The following is a 21059-nucleotide window of genomic DNA, read 5'->3' on the forward strand; positions in this document are numbered from 1 at the left end:
GTATAATCACTTCATTCCATCTCATTGCCCGCCTGCTCCGCCCCAATCATGCTTACCTCTCATATACCTACCAGTGGGCATGGATGATGGTGACATGGTGCCTGATCATCTCCATTCTTTTTTCATGGAGATGTATTGGTGTTGTTAAAATTATTTTTACACCAGAGTTCATGATGTGGCTATCTCCAGTTTGAATAATTTTCCCACCCTTCTATTTTCTTAGTCCTGAGTCAACCACTGCTTCCGTTCCTTATTCTCATTAAAAACTTCCCCAGTTCTTTCATGGTTTCAAACATCCTGAAATAAACAAAACCAGCATTTGTATCATATTATGTAATCTCTGAGTTGGTAAAATAATGATGGTGATGGAGCTGTCATTCTGGGCTGGCCCCTTCACCTTGGAAATATTGGTTGATATTCACTAGGTTTCATAATGTCCAGTGTACATTGTTGTCACACATGGCCAATGTTGCATGAAAAGTATAGAATAATAAGTACCCAAGGCTTTTTCTTCCCTGTGGCTTGTAGAGTTGATCCATGACGTTTTGGTATGGGACATCAAGGCCCTGAGGCCTCTGGGTCTGTGAGCACCACACATTTTCCAGTAAAACTAACAGCTATTATTGAAGACTAGAGGCTGGCTAGCATCCTTTCTGAACCTCAGTTTGAGAAAAAGGCTATTCAAGTGCTGGCATTGGAAACTGTTTGGAATTGCCAAATCCCATCCCATTGATGATTTATATTTTGGAATCCCTGCTCTGATCCTAGTGGCTCTAACAGGGGCAGCTGACTATCTGGATTTATGGTTGCAGTAACAATGAAGAGGAGAAATGATCCAGAATGCACTGCCCCTATCAAGAAACAGAAGAAGAGAGTTGCAGAGCTTGCCCTGAGCCTCAGTTCTACGTCTGATGATGAACCTCCCTCTTCCGTCAATCATGCAGCAAAAGGTATGCTTGCCCACATGATGTGAGGCCACTGGCCATCTGGTTGTTTGACTCCCTGGTGCCTGAATTGGGCAGAACACAGTCGTCTGCCCCCTGAGGGAAATTAGGCAAGTTCTATAGAGAGATGTTGGCTATAGCCTCTCTTTCCTTCAGCCCATTCTACTAGGAATGGGCAACTTGTTTTAAATAATTGGAATTTTTACAGTAGTGCCTTAATTCTGTGGCTGGTCTTTCAGTAGGTGGCACTCTTTTGCTGCCTTAAACCAGTTGGAAGTAGTGGTGAGCGCTGAGTGCCCTGTGCTCTTAATTGCTGTTAATGATCCTGGGGCTCTTTCACAGGGGATGGGCTCTTTGCTGCAGTGATCTGGCCTAATTCCCCTCAGGTTTTTGTGTTCTGATTTCTCAATTCCCTCAACTGTTGTGATCAGAAACACCCAAATGAATTGGAGCATCTCTGTGTTCACTGTTGACGTTAAGCTCAAAAGAGTTCACTGATCTGGTTGAAACTAACATTTTGCTTTCCCTGTTTTTTAGGGTTATGGACATATGCAGTGTCCATAGATGCCTTTCTGTGAAAGAAATTGTAGAGTGCCTAGAAGCTTGCCTCAAATATCAAGCAGCTTCATTTGCATTTACCTTGACTTGCCAGCTGTATTCAATTCCTAGGGGTGCTGCAACAAAGTACCACAAACTGGGTGGCTTAAAACAACAGAAGTCTGTTCTGCATAGTTCTGGAGGCTACATATCTGAAATCCAGCTGTCAGCAGGGCCATGCTTCCTTTGAAGGCTCTTGGGAAGAATCCTTCCTTGCTTCTTCTAGCTTCTGGTGGTTGCTGGCAATCCTTGGTGTTCTTGGTTTATAACAGCATAACTCCAGTCTTTGCCTCTGTCTTTCCTCTGTGTGTGTCTGTTGCAAATATTCCTTTTCTTAAAAGGGCATCAGTCATTGAATCAGGGCCCACACTAATCTAATATGACGTTTTTAAAATTTGATTACATCTGCAAAGACCATATTACCAAACATCATATTCCCTGGTGCAGAATGGACATAGCTTTTTAGAGGGACACTATTCAACCTGGTACGCCAGCAGTCTTGCATTTTGGAGCCTTTGCTGGATCATTGATCAATTAGAATGAAGTTTGGTAGTAGACTAGTGACTGAAAGGGTGTAAAGCATCCTTTGAGAGTGGTAGGAAGTACAATTTACAAGTGGTAGGCAGTTGTAATTGAGGGGCAGTTACTCATCAGTTGTACTGAGAAGCTGGTTCAGAAAGGAGAAGGCAGTACAGCTGAAGCGTTTGGTGCAGTTGTGGTCTGGTTGAATAAGAGACTCTCTTATAACCTTGTGTGTGGAGATATGAGTCTCTTTAAAGTTGTCACAGTGGATTCCAGAGTAGCTGAGAAAGGCTATCTGTAATTGAGGTACAAGTAGAAAGGCAAAAACATAGTGGGTGTACTGGTTCTAGGGACTATTGAAGAAAGGGAGTTTTGCTTTTCACCTGGGATTTGAGCAGCTTGGTGAAGGTAGAGTCTCCTTAGGTAGAGCTCTGGATTATTGGGAGAGATGGCCTATAAGGAAAAAAAGGGAGAGCATGTCTGGGAGAATAAATGTACTCAGGGGCTGGAGGTATCTAGTTCTGAGTGGATCTCAGGGGGCGTCTTCTTGTGGTAAAGAGAGGGCAACTGACAGGTAGAGGGAGGCATGTGGTTAAGGGTCTTTTAAGGGAACCAGTCTGATTTAAATTTCAAGCTTTTAAAATCGACGGAATTGAGATTGTCCACTGCCCCCTGCATTTCCCTTAATTGTACCAAATAGCTTTAACCTTTTCTGGAAGTAGCACCATGTGATTCAGTTAGGATTGACTTGCTATTGTGTGTACAGAATGGAAATCTAAATGGCCAGTACCTTATATGCATTTGGCAATAGGCCATGTGGTACTTTTTGTTTTGTTTTGTTTTTTGTTTTTTTTTAGAATGTAAAAGAGAGAAAGGGAGGGGGGCAGAGGGAAAGAGACTCTTAAGCAGGCTCCACGCAGAGCCTGACATGGGGCTCAATCTCATGACCCTGGGATCATGACTCGAGCTGAAATCAGGAGTTGGACACTAAACCTGCTGAGCCACCCAGGTGCCCCTCGTCCTTTTTATTTTTCCGAAAATGAGGCAAGAGGCAGAGGCAAATAAACAATGCTAGATTTCCCTGTTTTAGCTTACTTTAGCTTTTTTGTTGTCATAAAAACTGAAGGCTGGAGTCTGATGTCTTTATCAGCAAGATTGCTCTCTGTGCCACTCCCCCCCAATCCCATACCTGGCATGGAATAAATGCTCAGTAAATAGTTACTGAATAGAATTGATAGAAGGCAACAGTAGTATCTTTTCCAAGAATCTTAAAATGCTTTACCTCTTTCATTTTGCCTCTTCCTCCTCCATTCTACAGAAGATCATTTCATTAAGTAATTAGCATTTATATCATCTCTGTTCTGAATTGGCTTTTCTTTCTTTTTTTAAAATTTTATTTATTTGAGAGCAAGAGAACACGAGTTGGGGGTGAGAGGAAGGGCAGAGGGGCAGGGGAAGAGGGAGAAGCAGACTTCCCGCTGAGCAGGGAGCCAGACAAGGGGCTTGATTCCAGTACCCTGGAATCATGACCTGAGCCAAAGACAGATACTTGACTGACTGAGCCACCCAGGCGCCCCTGGAATTGGCTTTTCTTAGGTGTCCCCTGGACGGTGTGCCCTGGTAATTTACTGTCTCACCAGAAGATATATATCCGCTGAGATTTATATGCAGCTTTCCTAGTCAAGTCATTGCAGTAAAGCAAATGTGTTCCCTTTTGCTTCAACCACTTCTACCTGGACGTACTGTTGAACAAGTGATTGAAAAATGCTCTTTAGGGAGTACAAGTAGAAAAACAGAAAAATAGTGGTTACTGTTTCTGTCTTTCTGAGCCTTATTTGTGCTTTCTCTGCTAGATCAGTGTGATGCCTCATTAATAGATCTGTTTAGTTTAATCAGTTTGTTTGTTTTACTTTATCGACAAAGTAAGTGCAGTGCCAGGTCAGAGATTGACATCTGACCAGAGTAACGAAAAAAAGGAATGTTGTTGTGATGGCCACTGTGGGATCATGTGTTCTTTTGAGTATTTTAAGAGGAGTTTGAAGGCATTTTTAAGCCTAAATAAACTCTTAGAAATCTGCTATTAAATAACAACCTTTTGAAGTAAGAAGAGGCAGATAGGGGTCATTTTTTTCTTTTTGGTTGTTTCTCTCAGGAAAACTGTGGTCTAGTCTCCAAGACAATTTTCTTTTCTCCTTAGCTGTACATCCAGTGTGGGCTCCTGGCCCTCCCACAGCGTGTTGCTTTGGAAGTTGCCAGGCCCTTTTACAGGTACCACACTAGTAGTGCCTTTCCCTCTACCAGGTTTAATTCTTCGCTAAATAGGCTATTCTCCCTGAAACACCATTGCTTTACTGTCAGCCCAGATTCATGACCTTAATCAAAAACTTCCTTTATCGGTATCTGTTTAAATTGCTCTAACGAGTTACCATTTGTCTGGCATGAAGGAGAAATTGAGTCTTTAAACAGGAATGAGTATAGTCCATAGCAGTTGTTAGGCAGGTTGTGATATTTATTAAAACCCATAATTTATTCCTTCGTATCTGTGTGCTGCTCACCTTGGCCATTAGTGGTTGGAGCTGCCTCTCCGTATGTGTTGTCACTGTGATTTTTAATGTTGGCATGTTTGCCCTACTGTTCTGTTGCCATGTAAAAAATTTTTGCCCTGCTGTTCTGTTGCTATGTGAAAAATTTTGAACTTTTCTTCTTTAAAATGACTTAAGAGTAATGATTTCTATCAGGTAGAGAAGAAATCTTAAATGAAAACTCTAAATAATGTTTTGGGCTATGTTAGGTTTTAGAAGGGAAGCTCCTGGGGAGGTAAATGGGAACGCCACCCAGCTTTGGCAAGTTCTTAATGAAACTAATCATTTTAATAGACTGACCTTATTACTCTGTTAATTTATATCTTCAGTACAAAATTGTCTGCTCAGTGTTTGCTGAATTCTTACCAGTCTTAGGAGATGAAATCTCCTCTTTAGTTATTGCTGCAGCCACAACAGTTGTCTTCTTTCCACCTGAAAAGCATGGCCCCAAAGGCCCAGGCATGAAAATGGTCAGTGGCTGTGGCTGTCTGTGGACATCAGGACTAGTCTAGGCAACTTTGTCTTAAATCATCAGACTAAAAACTTGCTTCAAATACCACATGAAGTAAAAGACAAATAAGGCTTATCCAGCACACTTCTTGATCTCACAAAGAAATGCTTAGTAGGATGGATTTTAGCTTTCATTCACCTCACTCTCGGAACCTGAACAGACATCCGTATGCTGGGTAACTCCTAGGGAAGGGGATGGAGTGGAAACATCTCTGTCCCAGAGTCTGGTGCTGGTATTTTACATTTAGGCAACCGCTGATTTGCCTAATGAGCCCTCCACCCAAATTTGGTTCTCCTTGTCATTTTGCTCCAAGAATGGTATGAAGACAAAGAAAACAAAAGATTTCTCTTTGAGATCTGAGGGTGGTTTGTACCCTGCATGCGGAGGAATGATGTTCATACCACTGATGAGTGCCCACTGCTGTGTCCTCAGGCAAACCTGACAGCCTGGCAACTCCACCTAGAGCTGGACCAAGGGCACACTCTCCTTTGATAAGGATACCAGGTTTTCCTAATCTTTTCGGAGGTTCACCTGTGAATCCCCAGAAAGCTGGTGAAAGGGATAGTAACTGATCTAACGTTGTAGCTTCTGGTGAGTTAAGACCCCAGGTCCCTGGGCTGCACAGAAGAGACTTTGGGACTGTGCTCAGGGAGCCACCCACATTCTTGGCACCCCCCTCTTTCTGTACCAGTCAGTATGGAAGTGACTGAGTGAAGAGAGGCTACATCTTTGGAAGTACGGTTCTTTAGCATGTGGGCCCTCTGTTTTAGAACGTGCCTCTTTCTCTTGCATGGGAGACAAGAGAGGAGAGACCCGGGGTTAGTCTCGAGCCACTTGAGAAGTCTTTTCCCTTAGATCTGCTGTCCTCTCAAGCTTGGTCTGGAAGGGAACCAAATTTCTTAAGGAATGGTACTTTATTTCTTTATAGCTGTATTTTCTTTACTCTGATTTTCAAATGAATATATTCTTCTCACACAGAAAATGAAGAAAAGTGCAAAACAGAAAAGAAATATAACCTCACCTCACAGTTTCCATGGTTACTCATTGTTAATGTTCTGGGTCTTTCCTTCTGAGTAGCACTCTCTGGCACTCTGTGACATGTGCTGTGTTGGTCTGTGTAAGCAAGTCAGCTCCTTAGGGAACTGGATAGCTTTCTAAGAGGAAAGGGGTAGGGGTAGGGGTACCTGGGCGGCTTAGTCAGTTAAGCATCTGCCTTCTGCTCATGTCATGATCCCTGCATCAAGCCCCACGTTGAGCTCCCTGCTCAGTGGAGAGTCTGTCTGCCCCTCCCTGCTTCTCATGCACGCGTGCTCTCTCTCTCTCTCTCAAATAAATAAATAAATAAATACAATCTTTAAAAAAAGAAAAAGAGGAAGGGGTAGATTCGGTGCCTCTAACATGAGGATATTCTCAACCAAAATTTCTCCTTGCAACTGCTTAGGAGCCAGAATGTTGGTTTTAAGTTTATTCTAGTTTTTTCAAATATGTTTGTAAGCCTTTTCTTTCTTCTGCAAAATGTTATATCACTAAAAGAAAAAAAAAATGTTTATTTTAGCTATCTGATTTTTGTGTTTTTTAAAAATTTTTATTATTTTAATACTTTCTTCATGGACCAATCTAACTTATTTATTTAAGCCATCTCCTGCCATAAACAAAAGGATGGAAGATCAGTATTCTGGTCATCATTTGACACAAGTAAGGAAGGTGAGCTTGAGGTCCCATATACTTTTCTGGTCCTCATACAGAGTCATGGTCCAAACCAGTGCTGTGGTCCCCGCTGGGTAGTGGTCCAGGTTCTCCTTATTCATTTTCATAGGTGGTTGGAAGTAGATTCATGTGAGAGTTATGGAATAGAGTGTGACTATCATCTCCCCTGGGAAAGGGCTTGAACCTGGTGCAGGAATGAGGTAGGCGACGAACTCGGGGCTCTCCATGCTCTCTGTGATGTGACTTCAGGAAGACATTTAGCATACTCCCACATCAGGGAGCGCTATGAAGTAGGGGAGGGCTTTCCACATCTGAGCAGAGCCCTCCTCACCGCCATGGGTGCCACTCAATATGGACTGCCCCACATATGTCCCTGACTGACTTAGCAGCTCAGAAACCCAGGACCCACCTGCCATCACCATTTTCAACCTGGACCTTAGTTATCTGGTTTTTAAACTCTCTGAGAGTAGGATTATTTCTGTAGGAGAGAGGCCCATTATATATACCATGGACCTTTTATAGAACATGTCCTGGCCTGGGGTGCCTGGGTGGCTCAGTGGGTTAAGTCTCTGCCTTTGGCTCAAGTCATGATCCCAGGGTCCTGGGATCGAGCCCCGCATCGGGGTCTCTGCTCGGCAGGGAGCCTGTTTCCTTCTCTCTCTCTGCCTGTCTCTCTGACTACTTGTGATCTCTGTCTGTCAAATAAATTTAAAAGAAAAGAAAAAAGAACATGTCCTGGGCCAAAGTTGTCTGATCAATTAAACAATACCAGTGTTTTATTCCCTTTACAGGTCTGACAGATACCGTATTTCAACCTACTGGCTGGAGGCGTGGGGGAATGGGAGTTCTTAAATAATAGTCCAAGGAAGGCCCAATTCTCTATTAAGATACAGGCATTTCATACTCATGCTTAAACTCTTTGTTATTGTTTAACCTTTTTAACAAAAGTTTAAAGACTTAAAATTTCTTTTTAATGGCACCAGGTTATAAAGCTGCTTTATTTAAAACCGTCTTTGTCGAAGTTTTAACACTGGAACAAAGTTAAATGTACCTAAATGATACTTGAAGCTATTTTTGGTAGTAGTACAAATTTTGTCCTATGGGTATTACTATTTTCAAGTTTTTTCTTCTATATGAAACTGTTGAAAGGAAAATTTATGTTTCAATTCCTAGATTACTTTGTACATGCCTCACTCTATAAACAAATGTATTAGTAATTAATATATTAAGGCTGTCAGTCAAGACTTAAAATTTTTTAAAAATTCACTGTAGTGAGTACTTAATTTTTTGTTGAATGGGAAGACTCGATCGAGGTGTTGGAGATGGAAAGTTGAGTGTGACACAGTTCTTGCTCTCCAAGAATGACCCTGGCCAGTGGGATGGCATTTGTGCTGGATGCTGTGCTGGTGGTGCTGCTGCCCCTGGAGCACAGTGTGAGGGAGAATAGGGCCCGGGGGGCTGGGGAGAGCATTTTGTTCTTCTCAAATGCTAACCCTGAACAAGTTTATGTTCTTATGGGGAAGTGGATGAATCAGTGCAGATAGGCTTTAGAATTATGATGCCATTGCAAGTTATGAATACCTGAATAGTGACCTTCATGGATCTTTGAAGGGTTGTTTTACACTGCTGCCTTTCCTCAACACTTCCCACAAGCAGCCAGGCTTTGACTCATCAACACGGAGAGTTTAGTGTGAAGGCCAGGGTGGTGATAGAAAGAGAACAGTTACTTCTATAAAATGTCATAGCTCATCTGTGAGCCAGCTCTTCTCTGGGGCAATGCTATAGACATACCCTCTTACCTGTGAGTTTGAAGGACGGTGAAAACAAAGGAATCTAGGAGATTAAACAATCAGACTGTTAGTCCTGTGATAAAATTTTGAAAATGGAACTAAGTATCCATGTTTGGAAGGTGATGTTCAAATAATAAGCAGCAGAAATAACAATCATATCTTTAATAAATACATTTTATATTTGACAGTGTACTTTCAGACACATTATTTCATTTAATCTTCATATAAGTCCATGTGGTAGGTAGTACCATCTCAGTTTTGTAGGGGAAAAATTGAAAGAATGGGAAAGGATACCTGATATTTTGAGCTCCCATCGTCTGTCAGGTACCATTAGGAACTTTCAGTGACTTGTCCAAGATAACACAATAAGAAGTAGAGAATACATTTGACCCTGGCTCCTTTAAAGAACATGATGTGTATAGTGCATATACTGAACACTAGTTGAATAAATGAAACTTGGACTTTTAGAGGCTACTTGGTGCCATAAACTCACCTGAGCATTTTCTTTTTTTCTTTTTCAGCATCTACCACGAGCCTGAGTGGGTCTGACAGTGAGACCGAGGGGAAGCAACACAGCTCTGACTCTTTTGACGATGCATTCAAAGCAGACTCCCTTGTGGAGGGAACTTCTTCTCGCTATTCCATGTATAATAGTGTCTCCCAGAAGCTTATGGTATGTCAGTGCTTGGGTTGGGTTTCTAAAGCTCTACCAGTGGAGTAAGAGAAGGGAAATTGTATTGATGTGAAAAGAAGAAAAGCTAGGGCATGAGTTTTTCCTTTGCTTTCTAGTGGAGATTTAGTAGAGAATGTGGCCCCTTTTTTAACAGAAGTATCTGTCACGTTTGAATCATCCATGGGAAGTGGCTATGCAGGCCTGCTTGTAGTGTCCTATCCAAAGCTGGATCACCCTTTGGTCTCCTTAGTAATGAAAGCTTATCATGAGTACATGTGAATGTACTTCCCTACACATGGACGTGTGTGGTTGGGTAAAGAGGCTTCATCATGTGAGTTTTTGCTCTAGTGAGTGATCTCAAGAGAATGAGTAAAATCCTGCTCACTCCATGTGCCCCAAAATAAATGAGAGTAGTACAGTCTTTAATATGACTTTGAAAAAAAGGTCCAGTTTTCCTTCCTAGCTTCTATACCCCATTGATACACCAGAAGAAGAAAAGTGACTAGGAAGACCTGCTTGCTTTCCTGATAAAACTTCAGTGTAAGTGCGCAAAGGTTGGGAAATCCAAGTTTGCTTTCTGGCTAGCTTTAATATTACAGGTATTAACTCCTCCGTTTTCATTTGGATTCATTAAGGAATGGGAACTGCCACTTCTAAGGTCATAGTCAGGATTCTAGTTGGGGGGCTGCAGAGTTGGGGAAGTGGACAATGGGGAGGTTTGTGACTGAGTCAGCCTTTTTGTTTTGTTTTTAAAGATTTATTTATTTGAGAGAGAGAGTGGGAAGGAGAGGGGCAGGGGGAGAGAAAGAGAGAGTACCCCTCAGTCAGCCTTTTTGACCTGGAGAGAGATTTGTGGCTACTATAGGAATTCTCTCCAGCTCTTGAGTTGGTAATACCCCTTCCAAAGGGAATATAGACCTTCAAGAGGGGATTACATTTTCTTAGGGTTGGAGTTATTTTATTAGACAACGGTCCTTGGGGTTTGGGATTTAGGTCTCTGATTTTGGGGGTATATATCTGGGCCTAGTGACTCTAGAGTTTATGTGAGCTTATGGACAGTTGTGACACTTAAAAAAATATTCCCAGGGCACCTGGGTGGCTCAGTCAGTTGAGTGTTTCAGCGCAGGTCATGATCTCAGGGTTGTGAGATTGAGCCCCTCACTGGGCCCTGCACTGGGCATAGAGTCTGCTTGGGATTCTCTCTCTCTCTCTCTCCCCGCTCTCTCTTTAAGGAAAAAAAAAAAAAAAAAGGCCCTGTCTGGTGTCTTATGGTACTTATGGGTCCATACCTTAGTTTTACATGAAGCGAGTTCAAGTGGGCTCCTGCAAGCCCTCACTGTCTTTACATAGTAAGGCTATTTGAGTGGCTGTGGGTAAGGTGGAGTTGCTGCTTGAAGCAGTTCCACTGTAAATTATGTTCTCTTTACCAACTCAACTCTAGATCTACTTTTCACTTAATCAGAGAAATTAGCTGGAAGGGTAGTTGTGCAGATGTCCAGTGAAATTCATTAAGTGCTCTTGGTGCTTTTAATTACAGCTATGAGGTGCCTTCTCATTTATCCAAGTTCTGGTTGCCCTAGACTTTCACCTCCAGAGTAAATAGCCACTGCTGCACAGATAAACTATAGTTACTTATTTATGCTTATTTTCTTCATTAGGCTAGAAGGAAAACTTTCAGCCTTACTTATCTGTGTTTCTCAGAGTTTAGCATAATGTCTGACACATGGTAGAGGCTGAGTAAATGTCTGTTGGTTTATGCAAGTGTTCTGTTATTATCTCTTTATTTATATAAATGCTCTATTTTGTCTCTTTTTCAGGCCAAGATGGGCTTCAGGGAAGGTGAAGGATTGGGTAAATACAGCCAGGGTCGGAAGGACATCGTTGAGGCCTCTAATCAGAAAGGCCGAAGAGGCTTGGGTCTGACACTGCAGGGCTTTGATCAAGAGCTGAATGTGGACTGGCGAGATGAGCCAGAGGTAACTGGTGAGGGGAGGAGGAGACTGGAAGGCCAGCTTGTGTTTTCATGTGCATGGCTCTAAGTAGCCATGTTAACAAACTAGAAGTCTCCAGAGGCAGTGGGAATTAGAACTGAGTTTTTACATGGAAGGTACTGGGGGTGTCCAGAATGGAAACAGAAGAGATATACTGAGGGAGATATGCTAGGCTGTGGATTTATTTTCTGTTAACAACTGTGAGTAGAAGATGCTGGAAGGCAGAGTTTGGTTCCACAAAGAACTTTAATAGATATGCTTTTCCACTAGTGGCTGAGGTACCTCATAAGGCAATGAGTTCCCTCTGCTGAAAGGATTCAAAGCGGTGAGTGAGGACCTACTCCCCCATTGGGTGAGTGACTGGATTAGGTGCCCTCGAAGGTCCTATACCTCTACGGCTTTATGACACCCGAGGTCTGTGTATGTGTTTATTTATACTGTGTAGCTTTCCTGGTGGTGGCTTTAGTCTGCTTATCTGCGTGGGTACCAGTTTGTTTGAACCTAACTACCAAAAGAGACTCATATCCTTTTTCATGGCACAGATGATGTTGAGATTTTACTTTTATTCATTTGTATATGTCCTCTCTTATTTCACAGAGAATTCCAAGTAGGTGTAGTGAAACAACTAAAAATAATGATGAAATATTGCCATTATAGAGTTGAAGCTAGAGAAAATAGAACACAAATGTCTAGTCTTCTACATAGCTGGTGTAGTTGAGCTTCACATGTGGCTGTGAACTCTGGAGAATTGATATTTTATTTGTCTGTCTGATGTTCCAGTTCAGGAAAGAATTCCCGTGAATTGCACGTGATAAAAGCCTAATAAGGCTTCAGAGTAAGATGCTGACAAGCCAGGAGCTAATGGCTTCTGGGGGTGGTCCTGCTGTGTTGCCTTGTAGTTGGAAGGAGATGAGACCAGCAGAATAGCAGATGAGACAGTGAAGAATAGGGTAAATATTTGTAATTGGGTCCTAGATGTAGGTTTTTACCTCAGAAATTCTTGGTGCTTTTTGGGTCTTCATTTGTATGAAAACCAGTAAAGAGTCTCCATCCTCATAGTGGGGCAGAATTAGAACTTAGCTAAACTCAAAGTCTCAAATTTGCCCATAAAAATCTCTATTTTTTGGGGCACCTGGGTGGCTCAGTGGGTTAAGGCCTCTGCCTGCAGCTCAGGTCATGATCCCGGGGTCCTGGGATCGAGCCCCACATCGGGCTCACTGCTCAGTGGGGAGCCTGCTTCCTCCTCTCTCTCTGCCTGCCTCTCTGCCTGCTTGTGATCTCTGCCTGTCAAATAAATAAATAAAATCTTAAAAAAAAAGTCTCTATTTTTCATGGAGACAGGCTATTGAAATTCCTTTTTGAGGCAAGGCTGTCCTAATTGTCATTTACTGTGTATTAATTTTTCTCCTACAAAAGATGCTCTATTTCTTGGTTAAGAGTTTGTCTTAACTATTAGTTGGTATCCACTTCTTCGAGGGAGAGGAATCTGTGTTGCCTCAGGTGACTGTCCAGTCACTGCAGAGGAAGTGCCTGGTGGCTTCTGCAGCGCAGGATTATAGAGGGCAAGGTTTGACCCTTGACAGACAGCACTTTGCAGTCCATTTTTGCTCCTAATGTTCATGCTTCTGTGGAGAAGTTGAGTCTGCTTACTCTCTCCAAAGGGACATCCCAAGTGTACATAAGCTTTTTTTCCCATAGAGTTTATACTTATAACCATTTATAAATGGTTAAAGGTGATGGATTTGACTGGGGGAGGGGGAGCCGTGATTCACTGCCAGATTCATTGACAAAAGGGCTTCTGTAAATTTTCTTTTATACTTTTTCTGTGTTGTTGATGGTTGGATTGCCCTCAAGACCTTGCATTGTGTTACCATTTTATGCCTTTCAGAGCATGTAGTATTACCTTTAATCACATTGCTTCAGTTTGCAACGGTGAATCTCTTCTCCATACTTGCTTGGGAGGTAGTGGGTAGAGCTGCCATGCAGATTAGCCACCTGTTTAGGTTTTATAATCTGTGTCTCTAGCCCAATGAACATAGTCCTGGCTGCACATCTAGGGCAATCATCTAGGGTCTTCTAAAAAAGTGTGATTATACCAAGCTTCTGCCTCAGACTGACAGAATCATATACTCTGAGGGTGAGGCCTTGTTATCAGTATTTTTTAAAGGACTGCGGAGGGGTATTTGGCTCGCTAAGTTGGTGGAGTGTGCAGTTCTTGATCTTGGGGTTGTAAGTTCGAGCCCCATATTGGGTTACTTAAAAATAAATAAATAGAGATTACTTAAAAATAAATAAAATCTTAAAAAAAAAAGACTGCAGATATTTCTTATGTATAATGTAATTCAAAAATTAAGAGAAAGCACCATTGAGATGCTAGTTTCTGCTTTGGGATTGAATAGGCAAGGAATCCTATTTGTGAATAACATTTTGAAGGGCATTGGAGATGAGACTCATTGCCATTGGTTCTTCCTGGTATAATTACCTTTTCATAGACTTATATCCTGTGTGTACTTCTCTGTGTCCCTAGTAATCTGATTGTAGGCCCTTTCAATCAAGGATCATGTCATTTTAACTGCATTCTGAGTACTTAGCCCATAGTACATATTTTTGGAACAAATGAAAGAAACTTTGAAGGTTTGGGAAGTTTCTTAAGATTCAGACTAGAATTGTAGCTGGCCTTCCAAAGTTAACCCTCAGTATCCTGGCTCAGTTCTCATGTCTGACCAGCACATTAGGCCTCAGCTTCCCAGAACCTTCCATTTGTCTGAATCCCTTTTGATTGTTTTTGGGGAGGCCCTTGCAAGTTGGAGCATAGCTCTGATGGGCCATCTTCCTCGACTTACTTTCCTCTTTTTTGTTTGTAGCCCAGTGCCTGTGAGCAGGTGTCATGGTTTCCAGAATGTACCACTGAAATTCCTGACACTCAGGAAATGAGCGATTGGATGGTTGTGGGAAAGGTAGGACTTCAAGAAAATGTACCCTGAATTCTTGGCACTTACCTCCTGACTTTTCTCCTTGAGTCCAGTGTGTATGTATGTATACTCATAGTGTAAGAAAAATGTGAATCTGACATTACTGGCAAGAATAAGTTTTGTCAAGATGGTGTGTCAAGGGGTTTACAGGTATGCCCCTGGGAGATGTGACAGCGTTTTTTTCTCCTAGTCATTTAACTTGCAAGGCAGCACAAAATGCCTAACTTCTGTCTTTCTCATGGATGCTTTTTAGAGTAACTTATTATACATTTGTGTATATTCTGGTCACTGCTGGGCACTGTTCCAGTTAGATGAAAAGACACTGTCCCTGTCCACAGAAAAATAATGAGGGAGTTGTTACAGAGGGAATTTGTTTAATCTCCTTCTGGAAAACTACAAATAAAGTACATAGCTACCAAATCAGTATGGTCTAGAGAGCAATTCTCCAAGTGTAGGGCCCCCTGGGGATCTCCCAAGACCCTTTCAGGGACTCTACAGGGTCAAAGTTATTTTCATAATGGTACTGGAAATTTACGTGCTTTTTTTCACTCATTCTCTCACAAGTTCCAGTGGAGTCTTCTAGAGGCTGTATCACAACCAGTTGAACGCAAATGCAGAGAGGAGAGTCTGGCCATCTTACATTAAGCCAAATAGTAAGAGATTTGTAAAAATGAAAAACAGTGCACTCTTCTCATTAAAAGTTTTTTTGGGAAATATAGTTATTTTTCATAAAAATATTTATGTTAACATAATGTGTTCTTTTACACTGAATAAATTGTCTTAGTTTCTAATAATAAATGTTGCTGTGTATATATCCCCACATAAACAAAAGCTCTTTGGGGTTCTTAGTGGTTTTGAAATGTGTAAAACCTGAGAACACCCAAGTTTGAGCATCGTTGGTTTAGAGATAGCCTCACTGAGCCATGAGGTTTGATTTGACACCTCTGTGAGGGTCTCTTGAGCCCTCCTTATCTCTGATGCTACCAGGTCAGTTGTACCCCTTACAGATCAAGAGGCTTCCTGGTTGAAGGACAGGCTTCTGTCATTTAAGGGCAGTCCCCATCCTTCTGCCTCCATGCTCTGGGGGCAGACAGCTTGAATGTTTCCTTCCTGTGTGCTTTCTCAGCCTCAGCATTCATGAGTCTTGTATCCATATGGTGCTCTAGTCAGAGTGCCCAGGGGGCTGCTTCATCTCCCAGCCATCTGGAGTACAGCCAGAGGGGTTTAGGATTTTCTCTTTCCTGCCCCTCAGGGATTGATGTTCTTGGCAGAGACTCAAGCCCCTTCTTGCTCTACTCACTTAGAACCCTCATTTCTCCATTCATTCCCCCAACTGCAGTCATACGTAGTCATTATCGATTATTTTCTTCTTTCTGTAGAGAAAGATGATTATTGAAGACGAGACAGAGTTTTGTGGGGAAGAGCTGCTTCACAGTGTTTTGCAGTGTAAGGTAAGGCCTGTGGGGCTGGAATACCTTGTGTGAGGGCATGTGCTGGGCTCTTACAGTTCTTTTGAATTGGTTGGGGGTGGGGGACTGAAGTTTAGCTAAGATTTTTCTTGGAGATGAGATGTGTGGCTTGCCACATTTCTCTAGTGTATCCTTTTCCTGGGGCCTTGTAGTATTGTGCTCTTCCTGTGGTCAGTAGCCAGGAAAGGCTCCACTTAACCTCAGTGGGTCGGTCCATCCCAGTCCTGAGGGGGCTGGTGTAGTGAAAAGTTTGGAATGATTCTTTAGTGTCAGGTAGACCTGAATTCACATCCTTGTGAATTTAGGTCCTTTGCAGCTTTCTTGCTGTGTGACCTTGGGTCAGTTGCTTTAGCTGCTCTGAAGTTTCCTCATCTGTAAAATGGGGAGAAAATACTTCCCGGGATTGTTTTGAGAATTAAATTGGATAGTCAGCGTGAAGCTCCTAACATGCTGGGCAAATGTCAGTCTTTCCTTGATAGCTTTTGGTGTGAGTTTGTGTCAGGAAGTACATGGCCCAGGGCAGAATGAGCCAGGGAAGCTCTGAGGAGGAAATGGGTTAGAGAAGAAGCCTCAGACCAGCCTCACGAAATTTTTTTTGTAGGCAGAGGGTTGGGAATATCCTTAAGGTGACTGGAACTCTTGTGAAGTGAGGCTTTTTTTCCTCAGGGAGAAAATAGAAGAAGGGAGAAGGAATCCCTACTGTGTGGGTAGGTGCAATCACAAAACACTGGTTTTGGTTTGCTTTGCCCTCTGAGTGAGCCTTACTATCAGTACTCTGGTCCCTTGGAAAGTTGCTGCTGGACTGGAGAAACAGATTTGCTCTGAGGATTTGTGATGCCAGCAGGTGGCTTTGTGCCTACCCACAGGTGCCATTTATTAACCATTTTGCAGGGATATATAAATAAATGATAAATACATTTTATTTATCATTTTTTTTTTTACCACTTCAGAGGTGAAGTAGTTGAGGGTCTGAGAGATTGAGCAGTTTGTCTAGGGTCACACAACTGGTCATTTCAGAGCTGGGATGCGGCAGTATTGTAGCTCCTCCAAGGGCTGAGATGGGCTCCTTAAGCTCTTAAATCCCCTGTCCCTTCCTGGAGGGTGATGCTCACCTTAAGGTTCTGACTCTCCCTGGGCAGAGTGTGTTCGATGTTCTGGATGGGGAGGAGATGCGGCGAGCTCGGACCCGGGCCAATCCCTACGAGATGATCCGAGGAGTCTTCTTCCTAAACAGGTTTGCTGACATTGCCCACCTCTCCCTTCCCCTGACATCCACTGTTCCACCTTTTCATAGCTTTCCATACATATGGTGTATTGAGTTGTGCTTTTCTGTCTTTATTGCAGGGCGGCCATGAAGATGGCTAACATGGATTTTGTGTTTGATCGCATGTTTACAAATCCACGGGACTCTTGTGGGGTAAGAACAAAATTCTTTGTCTGAATTCATAGTGCTAAATGGGCTTACGCTTCAGTGGCCTAGAAATTGCCATTTGTGCAATGTCAGGAGACTATTCCTGCTATGTGAGAGAGATTTTGCTTTGAGCTTCTCAAATTAGGTCCCATGGTGCTTCCTATGGTCCCAGGGATGCTCCAGTAAGCAGTTGTCTCTGGGGCTTCAGGCCCAGAATTGTAGCCTCCAACTCTGCAGATCCTGCTGCTCACCCCAGGTGGAGGAAGGTAGGGCTTACAGCAGCGGCAAAGGGACGTTTCTGGGCAAAATCAGCAGTTGTGACATCTGTAGGCCTAGGGAGCAGGGAGGAGGAGGGTAAGAGATAGAGCATGGGCCTTCCTTCTGCATCCATCAAACATGTATTTATCCAGCTCCTACCATGTGCTGGGCACCAGGAATATAATTTTGAATGAGATAGATGGGATCCCTTCCCCTGTGGCATTTAGGTTTTGGAAGTTCTGGTGGATTCGAGAACTGGCAAGGGTGTGGGGTGGGGATGTTTGTAAAGCCTTTCTGTGGAGGCCAGTTGCTGCCAGGATGAGTATGTAGTCTTTACAGTGAGCTTGTTTTCCAAATTCAAACCTGTGACATCATCTGATTTGTGTGCTGTGGCTGGTATGAGAAGGGAGTGCTTGGGGAAATGTGATGTGAGTATTGAATGAAATGTAAGCATCTGGGTCCTTTCACTGGTCCGTTTAAAATTAGTATCCTATCTGAAAATCTAGGCTGTGTTGTTCAGTGACGGGTTGTGGGGCAGGAAGTACAGCACTTACATTGTAGGTGGTGTCACTTAAGTTCATCCCTTTTTTGGGCTTCAGCTGCCTCATCCCTGAAATTAGCCCTACTATCATGTCAGAGGGTTGAGGTAGCACCAGAGGCCTTTAGGATCTGTTCCAGTTCTAAGATCTGTGATTTCAGATGTGACCACTTTCCCTTTCTGCCTTTCTGAACCAGCTTCGTGTGGGATCATAATTATTAGATTTTGGCCCTTCTCAAGAAGTGGTAGAGCAAAATGATTTTCTGCTGTGCTCCATCTCATTTCTCTGAACACAGACACACCATAATGATAGAGAAAAAAGGAAGTTTCATTCTAGCATTCCCTTCAGGGTTTCAGAGCACTTTCACTCAGTCCTAAAAGTTAGTTCTCTTTGACAGTGACGGGCCAGGAGCCAGCTGTTCCCAAACCTGTTTCTGCTTCACTCTACTTCCACTAGGCCCCTGATTATCCACCCGCTAAAGGAACTTATTTTCCAAGTTCTTTAATGTTTCAGTTCCACCTCCCTTACTGCTTCCCTCCATGCTGGCAAAACTGGCATGTGGACCCCTCCAGCCCATAGTCATTTCTCTCCCCCAGGTCTTCCTCCCTGTTTTCCAGGACCAGCAGGCAGCACAAAAGGCCTCTTGGAGTTGAGAAAATTAGGTTGATATAATGTTGGTTTAATTTTCTGAGCTCCAAATGATTTCCTTTAAACCCCTGCCTGGCAGAGGAGCTCTGTCAGGCTGCTGGGAAGCCACATCATTTTGGGCTTTTGATTGTAAACGCCTCCAGCAGCTGGGATCTGGTTATTGTCTTTTGCTGTCAGGAAAGCGAAGGAGGCACCAGGGTTGTACCATTCAGGTCAAGGGTGGAGATGTTAGTTACATAGGAAAAGGCAGCCGTGTTTGTAATGCTTCAGGCACCTTCTGGACCTGAACTGATTGTTAGTGGCCATGGAGAATTGCCCTTTCAGAGATGTTTCTCTGCACTCCACTATAGGAAGTGATTTCTCTCCAGCCCCTACTGTTTTCTTCTCTCTTTTCATCTCTGTTTTCCCCTGAGGACCAGAGTGTGTTTTTCAGGTGAGCAGAGTGCTCTAGCACAGTCACCCGCAGAGATGGGAGTGGCTGAAGGGTTTGCTAGGGTCTCAGTAGTTCTTGGATCAGGCAAGTTTTAGAAGAACATGGAGAACTTGAAGCCTGGGCAGTGTGGGGAGGTGGGAGGTGGGGTACTATGAAGTTTTTCACTGGCATTCTGGTTCTGTGGGTTGTGGTAAAAGGAGAGAAGTGACTATGTAGGGAAACAAGTTATAAACAAGAATTGGAAGAGACGAGGGAAAGAAGGGAGTTTAGATTCTTTGGGGATATGCTAGCCTATAATAAACCATAACATTATGTGTGGGCTTTGTGTGCTTGGGGATATTGCTGAGGTAAGTAGATGTTGTCCGTGAAGCCTTACAGGAGACAAAAACTGAATGTGAATCTTAGAATTGCAGTGGTATCTTAGAAGAAATTAGATAGCACTTACAAAGTACCCATTGAGCATGAGTACTGCATGAGGTGATGGAAAGGGACAAGAATTTTGACTCCAAGGAATTTGATCTAGTTAAATATTGTATCATCTTATGTTTGTTTAGTATTTACAGTTTATAACCATCTTTGACATATGGTACTTTAATCCCACAATAGCCTTGAGAACCTACATTAGTCCCAATTTACAGTTGAGGGAGCTCAAGCTTAAAGGCGTAAATTGTATGCTGCCCTTAACTGCACAGCCAGTAAGTGGCAGAGGTGAGAACTCCAGCTGTCCTTTCTATGAAAAGACCTTCTGGCCATGACCTGTGAGGGCCACATGTCTTGAAATCAAAGAATGAAATCATACTTATGCCCTCTTTATGGAGGTGATATTCTTTCATTGATTCATTTTCCTTCCTTCGCCCAGCCTTCCTGAGCCAGCAGCTCGCTGGGAAAGCCTAAGCCTGGGCTGGGTATGGCCAGTGGTGAGGAACGTTGTTTTTCCTCTTCCCAGTGTGTGCAGGCCTTAAACTTGTGACTCTTGCCTCCTTGCCACTGTACTGCCTAGAAAATGCTACATAATGTTCTCAGTAAATGCCGTTAGGTCTTTTTTTTGTGTGCAAATGAATATAATCCAAAAATATGAATAATTGATGGCTCAGGAACAAAGAATACTGGGCTAGATTGGTGGGAAAGAAGAGCAAGAACTGATACATCTCCGCATGCCTGGGTGGGCTTGTCATAGGATGATGAAGTTTATTTTTAGCTAAAGTCAGTTTCTCCGGAGACTTCTTCACTGTTTTGATGAAGCTGGATAGCTATCATCAGAGGCAGGGCCCTTTTCACCCAGAAAGTGATGAGATTGTGAACATTAGTATTTTCCATTTCTTTCTTAAAACCTTCCCCTAAAGCTTTCTGATCTTTATCTAGCAGTTACAGAACTCTGGACAAGTACTCAGCCATGACAAACCTATGGAGAGGGAGGGAGGGCTGAGCTGCCTAAGCTCCTTCTCGCTGGATGTTCCTCAGGGTCCTCTTTAGTCATTTGCTCTAGAGCTCAGCCTCCTCTTGTCACCAGTGCAGATGGCATATCCACTGTGCCTTGGAGCCAGGTCGGGACAAGTAGAATTCACCCTCTACAACCAGGTGTATAGAAGGGAAAAACAGTATGGGCCAGTGCTGGGTTCAACTTAAATTTCAGATTAAGAGTTAAAAGGTACTGGAGTGACCAAACCTGTAATTCAGTAAAAATTCAAATGATGATTGTAATGTAGTTATTTCTGAGGTGGGTGGGCCCTCTGGGGGCTGCACACCAGTGTCTCCTTCACCCTCTGCCTTGTCCACCTCCAGCTCTGCACCGCCGCCCCATGCACCTGGCCCACAGAGGGGCAAAGGCAGGAGAAGGGACTGCAAAAAGGAGGAGACTCAAAAAAAAAAAAAAAAAGGGAGGAGACTCAGTGCACTGTGGTATATTGGATTGGATTCTGGGACAAAACAAAGACTAATAAAACCCGAATCAAGTCGAATTTAGTTAATAGTGTACCAATGTTGGTTTCTTAGTTTTGACAAATGGCCAGGTA

General features: G+C 43.0%; 1 protein-coding gene across 2 annotated transcripts in view; it reads left to right on the forward strand.

The window, feature by feature from the left end:
* Positions 1–21059, forward strand: part of CMTR1 (cap methyltransferase 1) — a gene marked incomplete at its 5' end in the record, with an annotated part of 49534 nt that overhangs the window by 1346 nt on the left and 27129 nt on the right. Inside the window, 7 exons of one of the 2 annotated variants that reach the window (XM_080806328.1) lie at positions 813–950; positions 9175–9326; positions 11144–11302; positions 14182–14274; positions 15669–15740; positions 16898–16992; positions 17103–17175. In XM_080806328.1, the coding sequence (XP_080662454.1) occupies positions 818–950; positions 9175–9326; positions 11144–11302; positions 14182–14274; positions 15669–15740; positions 16898–16992; positions 17103–17175 (777 nt within the window). Of the gene's footprint in view, positions 1–802; positions 951–9174; positions 9327–11143; positions 11303–14181; positions 14275–15668; positions 15741–16897; positions 16993–17102; positions 17176–21059 lie in introns of those variants that run through there. The other variant, XM_080806327.1, reaches the window with a different exon arrangement.

The sequence above is a fragment of the Martes martes genome, assembly GCF_963455335.1.
Source record: "Martes martes genome assembly, chromosome: 6".
Taxonomy (NCBI): Eukaryota; Metazoa; Chordata; class Mammalia; order Carnivora; family Mustelidae; genus Martes; species Martes martes.